The following is a 21,085-nucleotide window of genomic DNA, read 5'->3' on the forward strand; positions in this document are numbered from 1 at the left end:
ACACAAGCAGGGGGAGTAGGAGAGGGAGAAGCAGGCTTCCCGCGGAGCAGGGAGCCCAATGTGGGACTCGATCCCAGGACTCTGGGATCATGACCTGAGCCGAAGGCGGACGCTTAACGACTGAGCCACCCAGGCGCCCTTGTTTTTTAAATTTTAATTAAATTTAGATAGCCTTGTGTGGCCAGTGGCTACTGTTTTAGATGGCACAGTTTTACAAGACCTTTCTGATTTTGTAGAAGTGAAGGTACAAGACCTTTCTGATTTTGTGGAAGTGAAGATAGAAGACCTTTAGTATTACCCCATCTAACTCCTTGCTTTAATGATAAAGAAATGGCAAACCAGATGCTTGGTAATCTGCTTAGAGTTTCAAAGTTAAAGAAGGGACAGGATTATAACCCAGGTGTTTATAATTTTCAGAAACAGCTCTTCCCATTCTGTACTTTGTTGGCATCTGCAAATTTAGGTTTCTGCTGCCGTTGTTAATATTAGATTGTAAGACTATTTTCAAAAAAAAGTTCGTATCTTTTCTGAAATACCTGTCCAACTAACACTTTTCCTTTTCTCTCAGGTTATAGAAACACTATCACGACTTTCTCGCACACCTATAGCGTTGGCCACAGGAATCAGGTAAGCTTGTTTCTCTGTGGTTCATGTGTTCTGTTCCTTTATTGTAGTGGTTATTTATTGAATGGTTATTGTTTGTAAAGCACTTTGCATGCAGGGACCACGTCTCATTCATGCAAGTACAGTACCTGATGTAAAGTACCTAGTACACATTTGAAATTAATTGAGCAAGTAAGAACTTATTTGTAGAGTGAATAAGACACATTGGCTAAACATCATTCTCAATTCACTGCTGGCTGTTACCGACAGGGTACTTTGTTTTCTTAAATTCCTCCAACATTTCATTTCATTACATATGATTCATCAAAATAAACACAAATGCTTAAGTAAATAAACACTTGACAAGTTGTCATAGTACATTTATTTCCTATAGTCCATAGCAAGAACTCACAACTTTAGGAGTTTAAAAAGTAATCAGACAAGTATAAAATGATATGTGTACAAGGATGTGAGTTGAAGGATTGGTCCTAAATGCAAAACTTGGAAGTAAATTGGTTAAACGAATTATGACATCTCCATGCTGTGGAGTATTATGCAGTCAGCAAGCATGGAAATAAATGTAGACATGTATGTCATGTTGGGCTTTTTCCTGTTTAAAACCCCACATACTCAAGTTAGATCAGTCAGAAGTTTGTATTATTAGTAACATCAGAAATACAGAGAAACAGTTTCAATAGCCACCCAGCTAGGCTGCATGGAAATCGAATGGATTTTATTTTTTATCTCGTTTCCACAGAGCACCATACTTTAGTCTCCAGCCATTATGGGGTTTTGTGATGCTGTGTCTCTCCCTCTGTTGATGCCATTTTTCTGTGTCTAGCTCACATTCAGATTTTAAGGGAGAGGATATAAGCACCTCTTAGAGGACTGATTGGCAGTGGCCAGGCAGCCCATTCCTGGCATACAAAGCACAGTGACCCCAGGGAGGATACCCTGCAGACCGGTTCTTGGAAATGGGCTATGAATTTGGCAGCTTTCTACAGAAGTAATCTCTAGGCTGGATTACGTGTTTCACACCTTATAATTTGCTCTACGTGATTCATCTTTTCATATTAATATATATTTTATGTCGTTATTTGTAAACAGATTTTGAAGTAGGCTGATGCTATTTTTATGTATTTATGTATTTTTGATTCTGAAAGGATATACATTAGAAGGTTTTCTTTTCCTTTTTAATATTCTAATCTATATTTTCAAATTTTTCTATAATGGACTTGCATTGGTATAAAAGCATAATCAAATGTGCCTGAATTTATTTAAGAAAAAAAAGATTTTGGGCGCCTGGGTGGCTCAGTTGGTTAAGCGACTGCCTTCGGCTCAGGTCATGATCCTGGAGTCCCGGGATCGAGTCCCATGTCGGGCTCCCTGCTCTGCGGGGAGTCTGCTTCTCCCTCTGACCCTCTTTCCTCTCGTGCTCTCTATCTCTCATTCTCTCTCTCAAATAAATAAATAAAATCTTTAAAAAAAATGCATTTCAAAAAGATTTTGAAACTTCGGCATTTCTCACACGTTTTAATTTATTTGAAAAATGTAAGTTCCTTAAATGTCTTAAGTATTCAGTTAATCCATAAACTAATATGAAAATCTGTTTTTCAATGTATTGAATATAGTTATTACCAATTACTTAGCGCTCATTTATTATTTTGATGGATCCTCTTGTTTTTATGAAACATGACATGCTGCCTGCATATAAAGTAAGTAAAACTTCTGACATAATAGTATAATTATGATTGTGTTAGATATGCATTTAGGGCATTATGTTGGGGTTATGAAAAAAGTGCCTAGTACATTAGGCAAAAAAAGCCAATGGCTAGACATAGGGGATACATTAAAGTGCTTTTCTTTTAATAGGAAACAAAGAAAACATCCTACTCTCCTTAAGGTTTAGGGTTCACTCATTTGTCCAATAAGTGAAAATAAAAAATACAACTTAAATATCTTGAAGTCAGAGCAGAACAGCCTGCCAGAATCAATAATCATATAAAAAGGGTACGGATATTTTGGTCTTCTAATAATTTTTATATTTAGTGGGCTGAGTCATGCAGGGATGATTGTTACCAAACCATTTGTCAGTCAGATTAGATTCCATAAGTGGAGAGAGACGGTGCTCAAGGCAGGGGCACCGGGGCAGCTGCTGGTTTTCTGAGCTGGGAAGCTGCAGAGCCTGCAGGTAAGTGGCACGTGGCAGAGCAGATGAGCACGTGAGCATGTCCATAGCTGCTCAGGTGATGGCGGCAACCGCTGGTATGCTACAGCTCATTTGGGGTGGCAGGTGCCACGGTGTCCCTGAGGGACCCCATGCACCGCTACAGGATGGGCACTTTGGGAGGAGCCCAGGCCGTTGTGTTAAACATGATCACTGATCTGACTACTGTAGCTGACCTTGTGCATTTAGTGAGAACTAAATGCCTGGCCTAATGGTTGCTTATTCATCCTTGTTTTGTGTTTTTTTTTTTTTCCCTCTCTCTCTTCCAGGCCCTTTCCAACAGAAGAGAGCGTTAGTGATGAAGACATCTACAAAGGCCTTCCTGACTTAATAGAGTATGTTGGGCATCTTCAAAATTAAACCACTGCCAATGTTTGCATCCTTTGTGGATTTTAACCATGGATGTTAAAATAGTTTTCTGAAGCGGAAAAGTGGCTTAATGATTAAGACGTGTAAGAGTTAACTTCAAACTAGGGATGGAAATCTTCACCAGAAAATGGGCCTCATCTGGCTTTTAGTTCCTGTTGTGTGCCCCACGCCATGCCAGTCCCTCTGACGAGTGAATAAACATACTGCAATGAACTAAAATTTGGAAGTTTCTCAAAGGCATACTAGAGGTGGTGGGTGAAACTGGAATTGGACAGTTAAGGAACAATGACAAAGAAACAAGATCTGCCCTGGAGATGTAGGGCAGATAGTGCATGCTCTGTAAGTTCAAGGAAAGGCAAGATGAGCGTGGGCTGGAGTTCCTCAGGGAGTTTCATTACATGGTGTTTGTTTTGCACAGAGATTCCTTCTGGGCTTTATTGTTTAATAGTCAGGAGAGGCAAAAGGTCCTTGCACCTGATTATCTTCTGCTGATTGAATGACTTGTGCAGATTACAAATAAATATAAAAAATGATCCCTGCCCTTCAAGGAACTGATGATAAAGATCAGGCATGTTTGCAAAGCATTATAATAAGACATAGATTATGCTCTAAAAGGGATGCAGGTTCTGTGGAGATTCTCCCATTCATCCATCCTAATCCACCAGCACTCCAAGCTTGTTCTTGCTGTAGGACCTTTGCACTTGCTCCTTCCTCCCTTAGGGCTGACCCCTCACCGTTCCAGCCCTTGCGTAGATGTCCCTCCACAGAGAGGCCTTTCTGACTACCCTACCCAAATTGCTGCCAGCCCCTCACCTTGCTCTGTGGCTTTATGGCACTCACTACTGCCCAAGACAATCTTTGTCTCCATCTCCTCTTTAGGAGGTCAACTTTGTGAGGCCAGGGACTTTACCTTGTTCTTGGCTATCTTCCTAGAATTTACACAGCATCTAAGTATATAGTAGGTCCTCAGTAAATATTTGTTTTCTGAATGACTAAGCAAAATTGCATCAAGCATCTCCTGTTTGCCAGCATTCTGCTTCAGGCCTGAGCTATCTCGTCAGTTCATACGAGCTTATTGAGTGCCGGTTTCTGTGCTAACCATGTTACGTGCATTATCTCGTGTCATAACTGCAACATGATGAGGTTGTTCCTATTATCCCAATTTATGAAGGAGAAAGCTGAATTGTGGAAAGCTAAGAAACTTGCTGGAAGTCACCGAACTAGTAAATTTTAGTCTTTGGATTTGAACCCAGACAGTTCTCACTCCAGAGCTGGGGCTCTTCCTCACTGCATGGACCCCTGGAAGCACCCTGAGATGCCCTCCTCTCCCTCCCAAGAACTTCCAGTAGAAGAACAGAGGAAAATGCTGACAGGATGGCCAGCAGCTTGTCCCAGAATAGGTGGCACTTGGATGGGCCTTGAAATTTTATGTTTTAAATGTGGATGAAGGATAGTTTCTTAGCTCTTCTTAAAACCTCCAGCAGCTCACTGATCTTGAGCAAGATTGATGCTGATTGTCTCACTGAATTGGCTACAGTCTCGATAAAGTGACTGTAAGGTTTTGGTAATATAACCAAATCCTTTGAAATATTAGGAAGAATATATTATTTCTTGGAGCACCTGGGTGGTTCAGTTGGTTAAGTGTCCGACTCTTGATTTCGGCTCAGGTCATGATCTCAGGGTTGTGAGATCGAGCCCCGAGTTGGGCTCCATGCTCAGCACGGAGTCTGCTTGAGATTCTCTCCCCCTCCCCCTCCTCCCCTCCTCCCACTCCTAACCCCCCCTTTCTCTCTCTCAAATAAAATCTTTAAAAAAGAATATTTATTACTTCTAGAGCTATTATGATGTTCTTTTTTAAGCCCCACCAATTGTCACTTATACTTACTAATTTTCATAGCCTTCCCTCATCTTGTTGTGTTGATGTCAGGATAAATCCTGAGAGGATGCACCCCTGGCTAAGTTTGGAGAAACCTGGGCTTCTGAGACACCAGCTCATGCTCTGGGAGATGCAACCTGCTGCAACTCTCCATCTGGTGGTGGAAGGTCCAAATGTGGTATTATTCCTACAAGTGCTTGCTTTTGATTTTCAGTCTTAGCTTTGTTATGATCTCTATGAGCTCATATCCTTAAGTCTGACTTTTAGGGGTGAAATCACCCCAAGGGAAGCGCTTAGAACCAACACTGGCCGCCTCCCTACTGCAGAGGGAATCATTCTGTTCTCACAATGGAGAGAAACAGACACAGAATGGAATGGAGAGGGTGTGAGATGGCTAGGCTGCACAGTGTCTGCTTTTTCTACTTTTATGATCAGGGTGTTAGTCATGGCCATATATAGATGACCTAGACACAGAAAAAGTAATGTAGATTATTGTTGATTTGTTGGCCATCTGAAGAATCACAGTCATCCTTCGCCGCTCCCACTGCCCACTCATTTTATGCAGGTCAGGAAGTCTTGACCAAACTATTAGCAAGAAAAGTTGCCTTAGTATGGGATTGAATAACAAAACCCAAAGCATTTTAGCCCGATCTTGAGTGTGTGTGTGTGTGTGTGAGTGTGCACATGCATACACACGTGTGTGTGTCACTCCTACAATTCTTTTTAAAAACCTTTTTCCAGTTTTATTGAGAATAACTGACATACATCCTTGTGTAAGTTTAAGGAGTATGGCATGATGGTTTTATTTCATATATTGTGAAATGATTACCACAACATCCATCTGATATAGATACAATTAAAAGAAAAGAAAGAAGAAAAGGTTAAAAAAAAACTCCTTGTGATGAGAACCCTTAAGAATTACTGTTTTAACAACTTTCCTGTGTACCGTGCAACAGTGTTAGCTGTGGTCATCATGTCATACATTTGATCCCTAGTCCTTATTTACCTGACTGATGGAAGTTTGTACCTTTTAACTACCTTCTTCCAATTATCCCTCCCCCTCTCCTCCATCTCTGATCTCCCCACATCTGATCTATTTTACAATGAGGTGTTTTTTTTTTTTTTTTTTTTTTAGATCCCACATATAAATGAGATCACACAGTGTTTGTCTTTCTTGGTCTTATTTTACTCAGCATAATGCCCTCATGGTGCATCCATGTTATTGCAATTGGTAGAATTTCATTTTTTTTTTATGCTGAATCATATTCCATTGTGTATGTATATACTGCAACTTCTTTATGCATTCATCTATCAGTGGACTTGTAGGTTCTGTCCATGTCTTGGTTATTGTAAATAATGCTGCTCTGAACATGAGGGTGCAGATTTCATTTTGAGTTAGTGTTTTTGTTTCCTTTGGATATATTCCCAGAAGTGGAATTCCTGGATCATATTATATTTCTATTTTTAATTTTTTGAGGAACTTCCGTACTGTTTTCTGTAGTGACTGCACCCATATATAGTCCTACCAACAGTGCATGAGGGGTCCCTTTTCTCCACATCCTCACCAGGATTTATCTCTTGTCTTTTGATGATGGCCATTCAAACAGGCATGGGATGGTATCTCATGTGGTTTAAGTTTCATTTTCTTAATGACTAGTTATGTTGAGCATCTTTTCATGTACCTTTTGGCCCTTCATATATCTTTGGAGAAATGTCTATTCAGGTCCTTTGCCCATTTTTAAATTGGGCTATTTTGTTGTGGTTATATGAGTTGTATTAGTCCTTTATATATTTTGGATACTAACCTCTTCTCAGATAGATGGTTTGTAAACATTTTTTTTTCCCATTCCATATGTTGTCTTTTCACCTTGTTGATGGTTTCTTTTGCTGTGCAGAAACTTTCTAGTTTGATGCAGTCTGACTTGTTTATTTTTTATCTTGTTGCTTGTGCTTTAAGTGTCATATCTCCTACAATGGTAAAAGAAAAATCTGTATGTATTCATACAGCATGTGCCTCTACCCTCATGGGAAATAGTCAAAAGCAATAGTTCAGCAAGATGAGGTGTTCTTTCGGGGGTGGGAGTGGTGGTCAAAGACGGTGAAGCTGGGATTAGGGGTAGCAGGGAAATGGATTTCACAGCCTAGCTTCTTGTTGAACAGGATCTCTTCTGATGCAGAGCCTGTTCCTTTGCTATTCCTTATCTCCACTCCCTCATGGACTCATCAAGCCTTCCTATCCTTTGATGTGTTATAGAAAATGTTCAGACTGGTTTAACTTCCCCCTGTTCTCTGGTTGGATTGCCTGCCTAAACCCCTCAGTATGGTAATTCTGGAATTACCTAATGACTTAGCATCTGCCCAGTTTTACTGAGTAGGAAGCTGAGTAGCCTCCTTCACTCCTTTCCCCCCTCTCCCTAATTCTGACTGGTTACCAAGTCTGGTTGACTGCACCTGACACAGTATCTGAAGTCTCTTTCTTTCCTTATCTGCCTTTACTCTAGTTATGGCTCTCAAAATCTCTTACCCGCAGGGTTTCATTTCTGGGCTTACTGTCTTCTTGTTGCCTCCACTCTGCTCTGATAGAAAACCCCCTCTTGCGTTCCAAATGCCCACGTAAGGTTGTGCTTACAGGGTGTACTGCCTTTCACAGGTTGGTTTTAGCTTTTCCCTCTGGGGCTTACATTCACTTACCTGAATGGGACAACACTCTTGACGTGGCTGGGCTCTCCAGACCTTCTGCCTTTGCAAGTGTTGGTATCCTTTGTCTGGAACGTTCCTTCCCTTTTTTCAGTGAGTGTGTGTCACCTCCGACAGCAGAAGCTGCGTCTGCCTCGTCTGCAGCCATATCTCTTGGAACATAGTAGTACTCGTTTAGCAAATAGCTATTGAACAAATTGATAAATATATTCAAGATCCAGTTCAGTTGTAGTATCCGTTGTGAAGCCTTCCCTGAGTTCTTCAGTCAGAGTTACTCTTTCCCTTGCTCATGCATTCTGCGTTCATCTGCTCTGTTGCCCTTCTAGAGTTACATGTTGGCATGCTATGCTCTACACTGGGCTATGGGAGAGTCCTCGGATCTTCTTGATCTATGCATTCTTAGCACTAAAGAGTATGGACCTCAGTAGGTTCTTAGTATATGTCTGCTGGGTGAGTGAACGGATGGACAGCTAACCCAAAGACAAATTTTTCTCAGAGCATAGTTCTCTGAAACATTTGTTACTACCAGATCACTCTCCCTTAAGGCACCTTTATTTCTTCTGGGTGTTTGATACAGTTCATTCCTGTCAAAGGCTTCCAAACAATCCTTCATGACAAACAAAGACAACCTAGTGATTGAACCTACTTTGAAAAATGATCCAAGGTGTAGAGTGACATTTACAGTTACAGTTTTCTTATTTTTGTGCATATCAGTTTATAATGTTCCATCTGCACAGGCCTAAGAAAGATGATAAGGGCTGGCAGTATTGAAGGAGTTGAATTTAGAAATGCCTAAATTTATTAATCTTAATTGGGATTATTAGTGATCGAGGCTATTTATAGAAGTCTTGAACTGAAAGGAAAAGCTTAAGGAGTAGTAACAGAACATGTGATAGGTGGAACTAGCTATTTCTACTTTGACTAAATGGGTTTATGATATCATATAAAGGGTTTAGGAAAGGTAGGTCAGTCAGTCACTGTGTATGTACTCATTGGGAGCTTTAAAAATGGGGATGGTTTTCAACTATCAGGAGGCCAGCAGATTTGAAATGGTATTTAAAAATGCCTTGTGGGCTTGGGACCATTTCTGTAAACAAAATACAGACAAAACAGGTAATAGCAGAATCTGGCTGAATGGGGGACTTGGGGAGACCCTCTGAGTGGGCTGGAAGAAGCATGGTTGGAAAACCATTGCATTAGATATCGGCAGTAATAACCCTGCAGAAACTGTTGCTTTTAAAAGACCATTTATAAACTATGAGATCCTCCCCAACTTCCCTGTCTTTCCCATATCAGACCCATTAATATAGATGATCAGTCTCAGGCCTCGAAATAGAAATGGGGGCAGTAGGATAGAGTGATTAGAACACTTAGAATGTAAGACAGACTCAGTTTTAAATCTGGACCTGCCACGGACTAGCTGTGTTTTCGTGGGCAAGTCAAATAAATAACCTTTAGTTCTCTAACATCCTTATCTCTGTAATGGACTAAATAATAATGCCTACCTGATAACACAGTGAACACTGGGCCTGGGCCAGCTATGTGAGATCATGTATGCAGAGTGATCGTTTATGTGCATGTATGTAATAAATACCCAGTGAATGTTAGCTGTCACTGCCATCCTTGGTGGATTCTGTTGTTGGACTTTGTCCTCATTAAGAGGGAGAAAGTTGTAATGTAAAGCCTTGGACTCTTTCCGTGAATCCTGTTATATTTTTTCCCTGGATTTTCCACGAGGCTGTATGTAGCTATTGCATTTACTGCATAACAGACAATGACCTGAGTATCCTACCCTTTGTTTCAGCGAATCACACGTAGAAGATGAAGAAGGTCTTTATGACTGTGTTTATGGGGAAGATGAAGGAGGAGAAGTCTACGAGGACTTAATGAAAGCAGAGGAAGCACATCAACCCGTAGGCTCCCACTTGCCTTATGTCTTGAGTTACTTTGAGTATTTTATTAGGACAGTGATTCCTTGCGAGATGGATTCATATAATTATTTACGTAACTTCTGCTGGAATAGTTTTTTGTTTACTCTTTACCTTTGTTAGCTTTTAACTATATAATTGACTTCCTGCATTTAGAAACACATGGACATGACATTCTGCAGTTCAAAACAACCACAGGCAATCTCTGGTCTTGTCCTTGAATTTCCCTTGTAAGGAAAGCAAGTCTGAGAGCGAAATGATGTGCCACGCAGCTAAATAGTGGCAGAGTGGCAATAGAACAGAATTCCAGCGAATCACGAAATTACATTATCATGAAAGGAGATCTTCTCTTACCAAGCAGTTAAATCTTCTTTAAATTTGATGTAGCATTAAGTATATGTTAAAGAATATGTCTTCGTATTTGTTAGGGGTAGAAGAAGTAGTATTTTTTTCTTTCATTTTACTAAAGAGTCTCCTAGAATTTTTACTGTTTTATAAACTTAGTTTCACATATCGTCATAGTCAGTATGAGCCCACAATGGTTTATCTGCCATTAAAATATCTAAAACATTCAGAAAGAACTACTTTGAGTTTTTTTCTCACCTATAATTAAAAAAAAATGGTCAGTTGCATAGGCTTTCATTAATGTAGTCTTTTTTTTAATACAAAAGCTGGATGGTGGTTTGGGTTTTTTTTTTTTTTTTTTTTTTTAGTGCTTTGATTAATTTCCTCTGCTCTCTTTATAGTCTTGCCTTTAATAAAAGGCTGAGGTTTGTCCAGTGCCCCATATAGGGAGCAGTAGCTTCCATGGGAAGGAAACAAGTTACCTGTTCTGTGTTTGGTAAATGTGATGAATGTGCTTTAACCCACTGTGAGCTGACAGGCTGCCTGTGGCAGGATTTTGAGTATTTTTAGGTGAAAGAGTATCATCTGTATCTCCTAGAGTCATCATCTGCTTTGGGTACCAGCAGATTCTTCAGTGTGTCTCCCAGGGGCAGTTCTTCATTCAGCTAACAGTGCCGGGTTGTTTATACCGGACAGGGTTGACAGCAATGATCATTTAAATGTGTAGGGTCCTTCTTGTATACTCCTCAGGGTGCTGTGTGCTTTACCAGGTTATCTCATTTACAGTTCCTTGGAGTTGGAACTGTAATTTTTCTCTGTGTTGTAGATGAGAAAACTGAGACACAGAGAAAATAGGTAACTTGTTCATAATACCAAGCTAATAACAGAAAAACTGGTACTTGAAACCAATTCCATCTGATCCACCATACCTTTGATCTTCATGTTATGCTCTTAATACCTCCAGTCTTAACAGTAGTAGGTGAGCCAAACACCAAGATACTGTTAAAAAAGTATTTTAAGATTTTTATCTATCAAATATCCTGTTATTTTGCAAGTATTTCTACAGCACTTGTAAAGTGTGCTGTACATTAAGAAAACTATATTACACCATGTGTGATGTTTCCAGATTCAATAATGAAGTAGATGAAATAATGAAAGTGATGTTTCCAGTATAAAGAGTGTCTATACTCAGAAATTTATTTTTAATTATTTAAAACTGTTTCATTTACATGATTCAAAATTTTAAGAACAGATACCTCATAAATGCAATAAATATATCTTTCAGTTATATGTTTTATTAGAATGGAAAGCTTAAGAAAGTCAGTGATTTTGACTACCAGAGAGATTAACACATATGTTTGATTAAATAATTTTTTGATAATTCTAATTGCAGAAATGTCCAGAAAATGACATACGAAGTTGCTGCCTAGCAGAAATTAAGCAGACAGAAGAAAAATACACAGAAACACTGGAGTCAATAGAAAAAGTAAGTTATCAGGTATTTGATGCCTAAGTACTGCACTTTATAGTTAATATAAAAGACACTATGTCTACTGCGTATTTTCTGCGTTTCAGTAGGACTTTGGATTTAAAGATCTCAAAGCAGATTTATTCATTCCACAACTAGCTACTGATTTCTTAATATCGGAATGGCACGGTGTTAGACGCCAAGGCTATAGCAGGAAACACAACAAAACTCTGGTTCTCATGATACTCTCTCCTATGGGAGAGTTTATAATTTAAGCAAATAAGTGTGCCAGGTGTTGATAAAGTCTCTGAAGAAAAATCAGGGAAAGAGGATAGAGAGTGATGGAGGTGGGCTGGTTTTATTTTATGTAAAATAATGGAAGGTCTGTGGTAAGATCACACTGAAGACAGACAGCTGAGGGAATTGAGGGAGCAAACTGTGCCAACATCCCCCCAGAGATGATAGTTCCTGGGAGAAAGGCCCTCAGATGAGACCGTGTTCCGCATGTTCCAAGGAACAGCAGTAGCCCAGGTGGCTGAAGCTGCATGAGAGAAGAGAAGCAGTGAGCGTGGAGAGCTGGTGAGCCACCGCATCCTGTAGGGGGCATAGAGAACACTAGCTCAAAGGTGGACTGGGTGAGTAGAAGAAGGGACATGATCTAATGTAAGTTTTTCACAGCTCGTTCTGACTTTTTGGGAGAAAAGTTAGAAGGCTATTGCAGTAATTGGATTGACAGAACATGATAGTATTTGTAGAGCTGGTGAGGAATGGTCAGATTCTGAATAAATTTTGCAAGTAGAGCCGAGTGGATTAGATGATGAATTAGATGATGGATGTCTGAGAAAGAGAGCAATCAGGAATGCTAGGTTTATAGCATGAATAACTGCCTGAGTGGTGAAGATTGTCACTGAGATGGGGAGGACAGGTTTGGAAATCATGAGTCTGTTGGGACATACTAAATTTGCAATACTTCTCAGTTTCCAAGGGGCTGTGCTGAGGAGGAAGTCAGATATATGAGGCTGGCATTAAGGGGAAAAGTTGAACTGGCCGTTATCATGACGCAAAGGAATGTATAAGGCCATGATACTGAATGAATTCACCTAGGGAATGGATGTTGATAGAGGAGAGGTTTGAGGCCACCTCTGGCGACTTCCACATTTAGAGGTCAGGAAATTGAGAACCAGGAGAGAGTTTTGGACATTTAGGAAAAGAGCTGAAAGTGTGGAAGAGTTGTTTGGGAGGAGGGTGGGCGTAAATTGATTAGAGGAATGTAGTAGGATTATGCAGTATCACAGGCTCAATTGAAAATTAGACTATCAGTCTAGTTCATGTTTAACTCCTTAGGTACAGGCGCAACATCCATAGCAAGCTAAATTTACCCAGGTTTTTTCTTCTTCCAGAAAAGCACAGTGGAAGAGGAGAGTAGAGGGTAAGGGTATATGCAGGGAAGTGATTCTGATGATGGTTTATGGTGTGCAAACTGGGTAGGAAGGGAAGTGAGGACATGAGAGACACAGGATGTTCAGTGGATTGGCAGACCCAATGCGATTGAAGAATTTCTTGAAGGAATGAGCTGTCAAGGTAGGGGGTAGTGGTCAGAGAGCTGATTGCTTGAAATTAATGCTATAGAGCCTTGCAGTTTTTGCTAATGAGAAGGTCTCGGGATGTGACCACCAGAGTAGGGAGCCGAGCTGGGATGGAACACAAGATTACTGGAAGTCAAGGAGCTGAAAGGCCAGGCTATTGGGAGGATCATCTGCACAGATACTGAGATTGCCAGAAGTGGACAGTGGACTGGTAATGGAAAGCAATATGGCAGGCCAAGAACTAAAATTCTCAAAGAATGAAGGGGATGATCCATAAATTGCACAAATACATAATTGATCTCGGGGACCTAGAATCTCTACAAGGCATTTGAGGGATATTTTGTATCGGTGCTGTATCTCCAAAATACTGCCTCCCCCGCCAATTTGGCCAATAAGGTTCTTTTTTTCTTACTTTCAGAAGCATTTATTGCTGAAACCTTTTAGTCTATACTTTAAATGTGTTAACTTGTATTATGTCTTTATAACTCTATTCAAGTATAAAATCTTTAAGATAGAGCAAATAGTATCTGCTTTTTTCTTGGTATTCATTATACGGATAAACAATTTACTTTCAATAAATATTATTTGTTGATGAAAAACTATTATTAGGATAAGTTGTGCTTAATTATTCTGTTCTATCCTTGTAGTATTTCATGGCACCACTAAAAAGATTTCTGACAGCAGCAGAATTTGATTCAGTATTCATCAACATTCCTGTAAGTAAAAATATGCTAGCTAAAATTGTGGTATACTTCTATAAAATTCCTATCTTCTTACTGGGTTCCAGATTCCTATTTAATATTTTCCTCTATTCTTGAAGAATTTTAACTCTATTTTTTGCCTCCTGAGTTCTTATATCCTTATTTTCTGGAAATAAAGGATGTGTCATATCTTCAGCCAAAATCAATTGAGATTCAAGCTGAACATGCATGGATAAGATTCATGTATTATCCTTAACTGCTTGTCAGGAAGAGGTAGTCTAAGTTAAGGAATCCCTGGTGCCACTGTCTGTCTTGTGGGAGCCCCCTTATGGTCCACTCCCTGCTCTCTTGCTACTCCAGCCTCTCAACCCTGTCCTATAGACATTGATTTCTCCACTTCCTTGACCTCTGCTCTGTGGTGCTTTCTGCTTCTGCTTCCATTTGTACTAACCTTAACTTCCATTTCTGATGCACTACTTCCTTATGATTTAAGAGTCCATTTTAGTGGTTAGATGTGAGGAGCTTTTTTTTTTCACATTTATGTAAGCATTTTGAATTTCAGAGCCCCTTCCAATTACCTTATAATCTTAAAGGATATTTACCTAGAAGCATTGAAACAAACCAAATGCTGTGCCCAGTGAGGTCATACTAGGCAAGATTCAAGTTCTTAAACGTCTAAAACTGGCTTGGGTTTTAATAGATGGCTCATGGATACACTAAAAAGCACAAGTTTGTTTGTTTTACCTGAAAGTTCCCTACTATTTTGGTTCTGTCATGTTCAGTGTCTATGTGCATCAGTTTGCAGATTATTGTCCTTGTCCCTGATTTTGGCCAGATGAAGATATTCTCATTGATTCATAGCATAGCAGGAAGAAAAAAGTCACAATATCAGGTGAACATTTAGCATAAAGCGAATCATATATTCTAGGAAGATGAGGCTCTTGAACCACCTCACTGCTGTCGCTGTAACATAGGGTGCATTTGACAGTCCTTAATCTTACGGCTTTAACATGCTCTTCAACAAAATGACAGGGCCAACATATTCCCGTGTCCTTTCACCCTGCTAAGGAAAGGGCTTGCTGTGAAGTCAGTGTGGGCACCAAGATACAAGGAAAGGATAATGGGAGAATTGGCACCTTGATTAGAATTTCCTCATTTCCTGGCTGTGACGTGTTATTTACTGCCTGACTGAAAATTACTTGCTTATCAGGAAAAGGTGGAATTCTGACTTCTGAGTTGCTCCAGCAAACTGCCTAGTACAATTTATCTGCTCTTTATTTATGCCATTAGTTGTCTGGTTTCAAGTAATTTAGTGTGATTATTGTTAGCTTAGCACCAGGACACCACTAATTGACCAAAGTGCAAATCTACATTTTTATGTCCCAAGGACATGAATCGTTACTTTATTCCATCAATAAAACATTAAGCACTTGGATAGTTTTATTTAAAAAATTAGAGTGATTATAATGAAAATGAGCTATACATATTTTTATATAAGGAATAAATTACCCTTTAATAACTAGTGAGATACTTACCACCCCCCGCACAGGACACTGATGATTCAGGTCTGATCTGAAAGTGCTGTTTTCTGTGCACTTGGCCTGTCTCCCTCCCCTCCCCTCCCCTCCCCCCTCTCTCCTTCCCCCTTCTCCCCTTTCTCCTGTCTTCATCTGTGGTAGCAGGTTTATATATTGAGGGCATTCAACATCTCTTTGAAAGACAAGTCTAGCAACTGTAGGGATTTTCAGTTTGGGTGATTTTTTTTTTTTTTTTTTTGGTCCTGATTTATAATTTCCTTTGACATGTTTTTTTTTTTTTTTTCCCCTTTCCTAAGGAGCTTGTAAAAGTTCATCGGAACCTAATGCAAGAGATTCATGATTCCATTGTAAATAAAAATGACCAGAACTTATATCAAGTTTTCATTAACTACAAGGAAAGGTAACTTTTAACTTTTAAATGTTGTGGCTATCACTTTGTGATTATAGTGAGGGTTAGTATTAAAATTGCTCATAAATAGCTGTTAAGATACTGCCTGGGTAGTAATTAGAACATGGGACAGTTAATCTCAGGGTAGTAGTTTGAGCTCTGTATGTGTATCAAGAAAAAGGGAAAAACAAAAAGAATGCAGAGTTTTGCACTGCAAGTCAGAAGGTTCAGGTTCTTTATCAGACCCTTTACCCCTGAGTTCTGTAGTTTTCAGGAAGTCATTTTAAGTCTCTGAGCCTCCTTTTCTCCATCTGTAAATGTTAGGAGTAGATTACCTGGTGCCTACTGCTTGGTCCCACTCCAATATTTTATAATTCTCTCTTTAAGGCGGTTTTCCCTTCTAAGTTTGAAAAAAAAAATCTTCTGAACAACTCATGTGCATTAAAGTACCAAGAAATTTCACTTAAAATGTCATTCTCTCTTTTTAAATCAAGCACTGGAGTTCCTAGTGCTAAGAAGTGGCTAATGGATTGCTTTGCATCAACAACAGTTGGATAAACATGAACTCATTAGTTGTTTTTTTTCCCCCCAATGGAGAATTGAAAGAAACAATAAATTACCCAAACTTTTTGTAAAATATCTGTATTACTCCACAGCCCCCTTCCTGAAGTGGCCTCAGACTCCATGATGTGCGAATTCTCTTCCATCTGGCACTGTCAGCCCTCTCATTCATTCCCAATTTTCAGATACTGTGTTCTCCTTAATTAAAAAGCAGGAGAGAGTGGGAGGTTTATTAATGAATGGAGTCATGAGTAGTGATTAAATAAAATTGTAGTATAAAGTAAAACTGTTTCTGAGTGTGCATAAACAGTAAAAAGTTGATCTTTAGTAGGAACATAAATTTTTCATTTTGTTTTTGTGACATTCATGTGTACTCGATGTTAACGGTCATTAAGCCGGTTTGTAAAATCTACCTGCTGTGAAAATGTATGTGGAATTAATCCCATTCAGATTTAAAAATAAAAATTAGCCCTTTTAATAACATAATATGAGTGACCCTTATTCTGTGACTGCACGTGTGGTGTGCATTGAAAAGAAATGAGAAAGTAGAGGTTCGGAGAGATGACTTGTAGTTTGCCCAGGGTCACGTAGGTAGGTAGAGACACAGGACAAGTGAGATTTGCTCTGATTCCGCCCAGCTGTGGTTGTAAATTGATGGGAATTCTGCCTCTTCCCTTTCCACTTTATTCTGGCTTTTTTGTCTTATGAATCTCTTTCTTTCTCCCTTTCAGGTTGGTTATTTATGGGCAGTACTGCAGTGGAGTGGAATTGGCCATCTCTAGTTTAGACAACATTTCTAAGACAAAAGAAGATGTGAAACTGAAATTAGAGGTACCTGTTTATTTTTTGTTTGGTTGTGACATAAAGTAAGATAAACCTTAAAGAAGGGGAGGGTGATGGTGGATGGGCAAAATGGGTGAAGGGGACAGGGAGATACAGGCTTCCAGTTATGGAATAAATAAGTCATGGAAATACCAGGCACAGTGTAAGGAATGAAGTCAGTGATATTGTAATAGTGATGTAAGGAGACAGATCGCAGCTACACTGGAGGTAAACACAGCATCGTGTATAAACTTGTCAAATCACTAAGTTGTACACCCGAAACTAAGGAAACGTTTTGTGTCAACCATACCCCACAAAAGAATAAGAACAAAAATAGATATATTTCTTTTCAAGATCAGTGCGATAGTAAATTTCCCAATGTATTCTAAATATAATTTCATGTCAACTTTATAAAATATTTTCATAGCTAGCTCTATAAAATATTAATGTGATAGTAATAATATAACAGTAGTAAAATCTATGACTTATGGCTCTGTGTTTTACATGCATTATCTCGTTAGATCCTTATGACTCTGTGAGATATGTACAATTAATTTTCTTCCCTTATGGGTGACAACACTGAGGTTCAGAGAGGTTATGAGTAATTTGCCCAGGATCAGCTAGGTAGAAAGAGGTATAGGATAAGTAAGATATATGGGAGATAATGTACATGTAGATTAAAAATGGTTATTAAAAACATAAGACACTTAGGGCCAGGTTATAAAAGGGGCATGAATATTGCCCGTAAGAGGCAAGACAAGACAGACAGAAGTAAGATTAAGTCGTATGTGACAAGCAGTAATAGGGCTCCATGAGTAAGGCTGATCACTTCAGTATGGGTAGAATGTGGGAGATTTCTCTGGAGAGGTAGTATTTGAGTTAGGTCACCAAAGAATGGAGTGAATCTTGACAGGTGAGATTCCGTGGAGAGCATTCTGACCAGATGATTTGGGAAAGTTTGAGAAATGGAGAGTAGGCCAGAATGAACAGAGCACGTGGTAGCAATGGAAAGTAAACCTGGAGATTGTGGGGTTTTTTTTTGTTTCTGTTTTTGTTTTTGTATATCATTTCTTTTTCACAAGAAGAGTGTACTTTCAAAGAACTTTTGCAAAAGATTATTTATATGTTATATGAATTATTGTCCCAATTATCCATATGTTTGGATTTTCTTAAATGTTGGGTAGAGATACATAGTCAGCTCTTAAATGGCTGTGTTTGGCTTAGTTGACTCTCTAGTGTCTCCTTTGCTGTCTTTGTTCAATTTAGCAGTGAGGTCAGGTGATGAAAAAAAGAGGCACATGATTTTTGAATTAGAACTTTTTCATTGCTTTAGTGCATTTGGTGTGATTTCATAACACCCATAATGGGGAAATATTGGTTAGAAAGTTTACCTATCAATAGGCTATCAAGCAACCACACTAACTCTCTATCATGGATCTTTTCCTCTTCTCACAAACCTCTGATGATGCGGACTCTGGGTCTGCTGGTGGCTTGAGTCACTACGAAATTATATCCTGACAGCCCTGTTAGTGTAAAGGGTTTCTGTTCCTTTTGGGAGAATAGAACCTCAGAAGCATAGAGCTATAAGCTATCTTGACTCAAATTAAAATATGGTAAGATAAAACTTGACAACTTACACAAGTAGTTCCTAACAGAGCTACCATTAGAGCCGTTGTTTGTTTGTTTTTAACAAAGATATAAAACTCTGGCTCAAGACAGGAGTCTGGAAGTTGTCAGTCAAACCTCCATTATACTCAGCATTGTTTAGATGTTCCTCTCCCTTCAGAGTCACAGTCAATGTCCTGCCTGTGACATACTCTGGGACTCTAGGAACACTGTTGTATGATCATTGTCAGAGGGAAAGAGAGAACCTCTGGCTGAGTTTGAAAGGCTCAGGGCGAGGGGCTGCTGGCTGTCCTTTTTTGCCTAAAAAGTCAACTACTTCTGACCAGGGCCCTGATTTGCAGGTATTGAATCAGACACTTACTGTGACACCTCAACAGATACTCTTTGCTGGGACTGTCCTCTGCAACTCCTGTCATGATAAAGGGAAAGCTGCCCTATTCTCCGTGTGTCTCTGCCTCCTTCACATCTTCAGTTTTTTTTTTTTTTTTTTTTTAAGAAAGTGTGCGTGGGGGTGCCTGGGTGGCTCAGTTGGTTAAGCGACTGCCTTTGGCTCAGGTCATGATCCTGGAGTCCCGGGATCGAGTCCCACATTGGGCTCCCTGCTCAGCGGGGAGTCTGCTTCTCTCTCTGACCCTCTTCCCTCTCGTGCTCTCTATCTCTCATTCTCTCTCTCTCAAATAAATAAAATCTTAAAAAAAAAAGTGTGTGTGGGGGGAGGGGCAGAGGGAGTGGGAGAGAGAGAATCTTAAGCAGGCTCTAGCACCCTGAGATCATGACCTGAACCAAAATCAAAAGTCAGATGCTTAACCGACTGAGCCACCCAGGCACCCCATGTCTTCAGTTTTGTGGTTACTTTTGCTCTTGGTGATTTTATCTTTTTTCTTTTCTACTTTGGAACCAAGATAACATAGGGCAAAGTGTGTCTTGTCTTGTCCTGTAAGCTACCTCATCCCTATTCCTTTACTTCTTCTCAGTTAGAATTGGAGTTCAGCTAAGCATGTGATTGGATGTTTTGGAAGACTCATTTCTACCCTTTATTTACTTATAATACTAATAAGCATTTCACAACCTCAGACTCAGACTCCTCCCCAGTTGTAGGAAATGCCAGCAATATTAGTTTTTTTACTTACTGAGCCTGTAACTTAGAACTTCAAGGAATTCTTTCCCCAACAGTTTTAAACTGACTTCTATAACATAACGAAGTGAATTTTAAATGTATAACATTTCTCTCCCTAACACTATGTTAAGATGGCATATATATACATATATATATATATATATATATATGTATATATATGAAGTGTAAGATACAACCTCAGTTCCAAGGAGCTTAAAATGCAGCTAGGGAGATGAGACTCATTCATTATAATAATCTTAACAGTTTAACCTCCTATTTGAGACCCATGATCCAGAACTCTCCATAATCTGTAGAAGCAGGAAATCAGTTGAAATAGTTATTCTTCCCAGTGAACAGCAATTGACAAGACATGAGCTAACTTGTCCAGGTGTGTCCCCAGTTCTTGCTTGAGACCTGTAGTCAAATACTCATTAAGTCACTACGGTCATTAGAGCTAATGGTGTTTACTTTTATAGCTCCTGATAATATATCCTTCTGTGTGCCGGAAAAGCTAAGTGTGGGCAAAGGGGAAACAAACTCATGAACAAAGCAGTATTTTCTTGAATGCATCTTTTTCTAGGAACTGGAGAATTCCTTGGTCTGGGATATGCAATTGTCTGAGGATTTTGGACTTAGTTTCTCACTAATAATAATAATTTTATGGAACTTTGTTATTTTTTAAAACTAGGTCACAAAAATATGTGAGAAACAGTAAAATCAGAAAAGCAACTTGTTCAAGGTTACACAGCCAAGCCTTGATTTGAATTCACGCTTTGATACTTCAGAGTACTTTCCTCAAAGTCATAGTTAATGGCAAAAGAATGGACGCAAGTCAATACTATTTTTAGATAAACTTTTAAGAGAGTATGAGATTAAAAAAAATAGGCTTTTGAAACTTTGAATCCAATAATAGGTTTATACTTTAGCAAATTTTTGGAGTCAATCATTCCATTTCATTAAGTTTCACAAATATTAAGCAAATACTAGATTCTTAAAGCTGTAAAAGATATGATATATTGGGGAAGATATTGTATACAACAACACTTAAAATGCCCACAAGGCACAGAGGGAGCACAATTTTGATTGGGATTATCACAAAAGGCCTAGATGTATAGTTCTTGAAGAGGATGATAAATTTTATTGGAAACTAGACCAAGCACATGGTGGTTGGGGAGAACAGAATGAGCAAAAGGCATGCCCATGAGGAAGGCACATGGCCAGTTTGATGAGTAG

General features: G+C 39.2%; 1 protein-coding gene across 3 annotated transcripts in view; it reads left to right on the forward strand.

The window, feature by feature from the left end:
• VAV3 (vav guanine nucleotide exchange factor 3) overlaps positions 1–21,085 on the forward strand; it is a 356,611-nt gene that overhangs the window by 159,795 nt on the left and 175,731 nt on the right. For all 3 annotated transcript variants that reach the window (XM_088022339.1, XM_088022340.1, XM_028101955.2), the window contains exons 3-9: positions 569–627; positions 3,100–3,165; positions 9,577–9,685; positions 11,439–11,531; positions 13,747–13,815; positions 15,635–15,738; positions 17,019–17,118. In XM_088022339.1, the coding sequence (XP_087878465.1) occupies positions 569–627; positions 3,100–3,165; positions 9,577–9,685; positions 11,439–11,531; positions 13,747–13,815; positions 15,635–15,738; positions 17,019–17,118 (600 nt within the window). The remainder of the gene's footprint in view (positions 1–568; positions 628–3,099; positions 3,166–9,576; positions 9,686–11,438; positions 11,532–13,746; positions 13,816–15,634; positions 15,739–17,018; positions 17,119–21,085) is intronic.

Source organism: Eumetopias jubatus, unplaced genomic scaffold (assembly GCF_037043125.1).
Source record: "Eumetopias jubatus isolate StellerSeaLion01/CBP00866 unplaced genomic scaffold, mEumJub1_p1.0 scaffold_4, whole genome shotgun sequence".
NCBI lineage: Eukaryota > Metazoa > Chordata > Mammalia > Carnivora > Otariidae > Eumetopias > Eumetopias jubatus.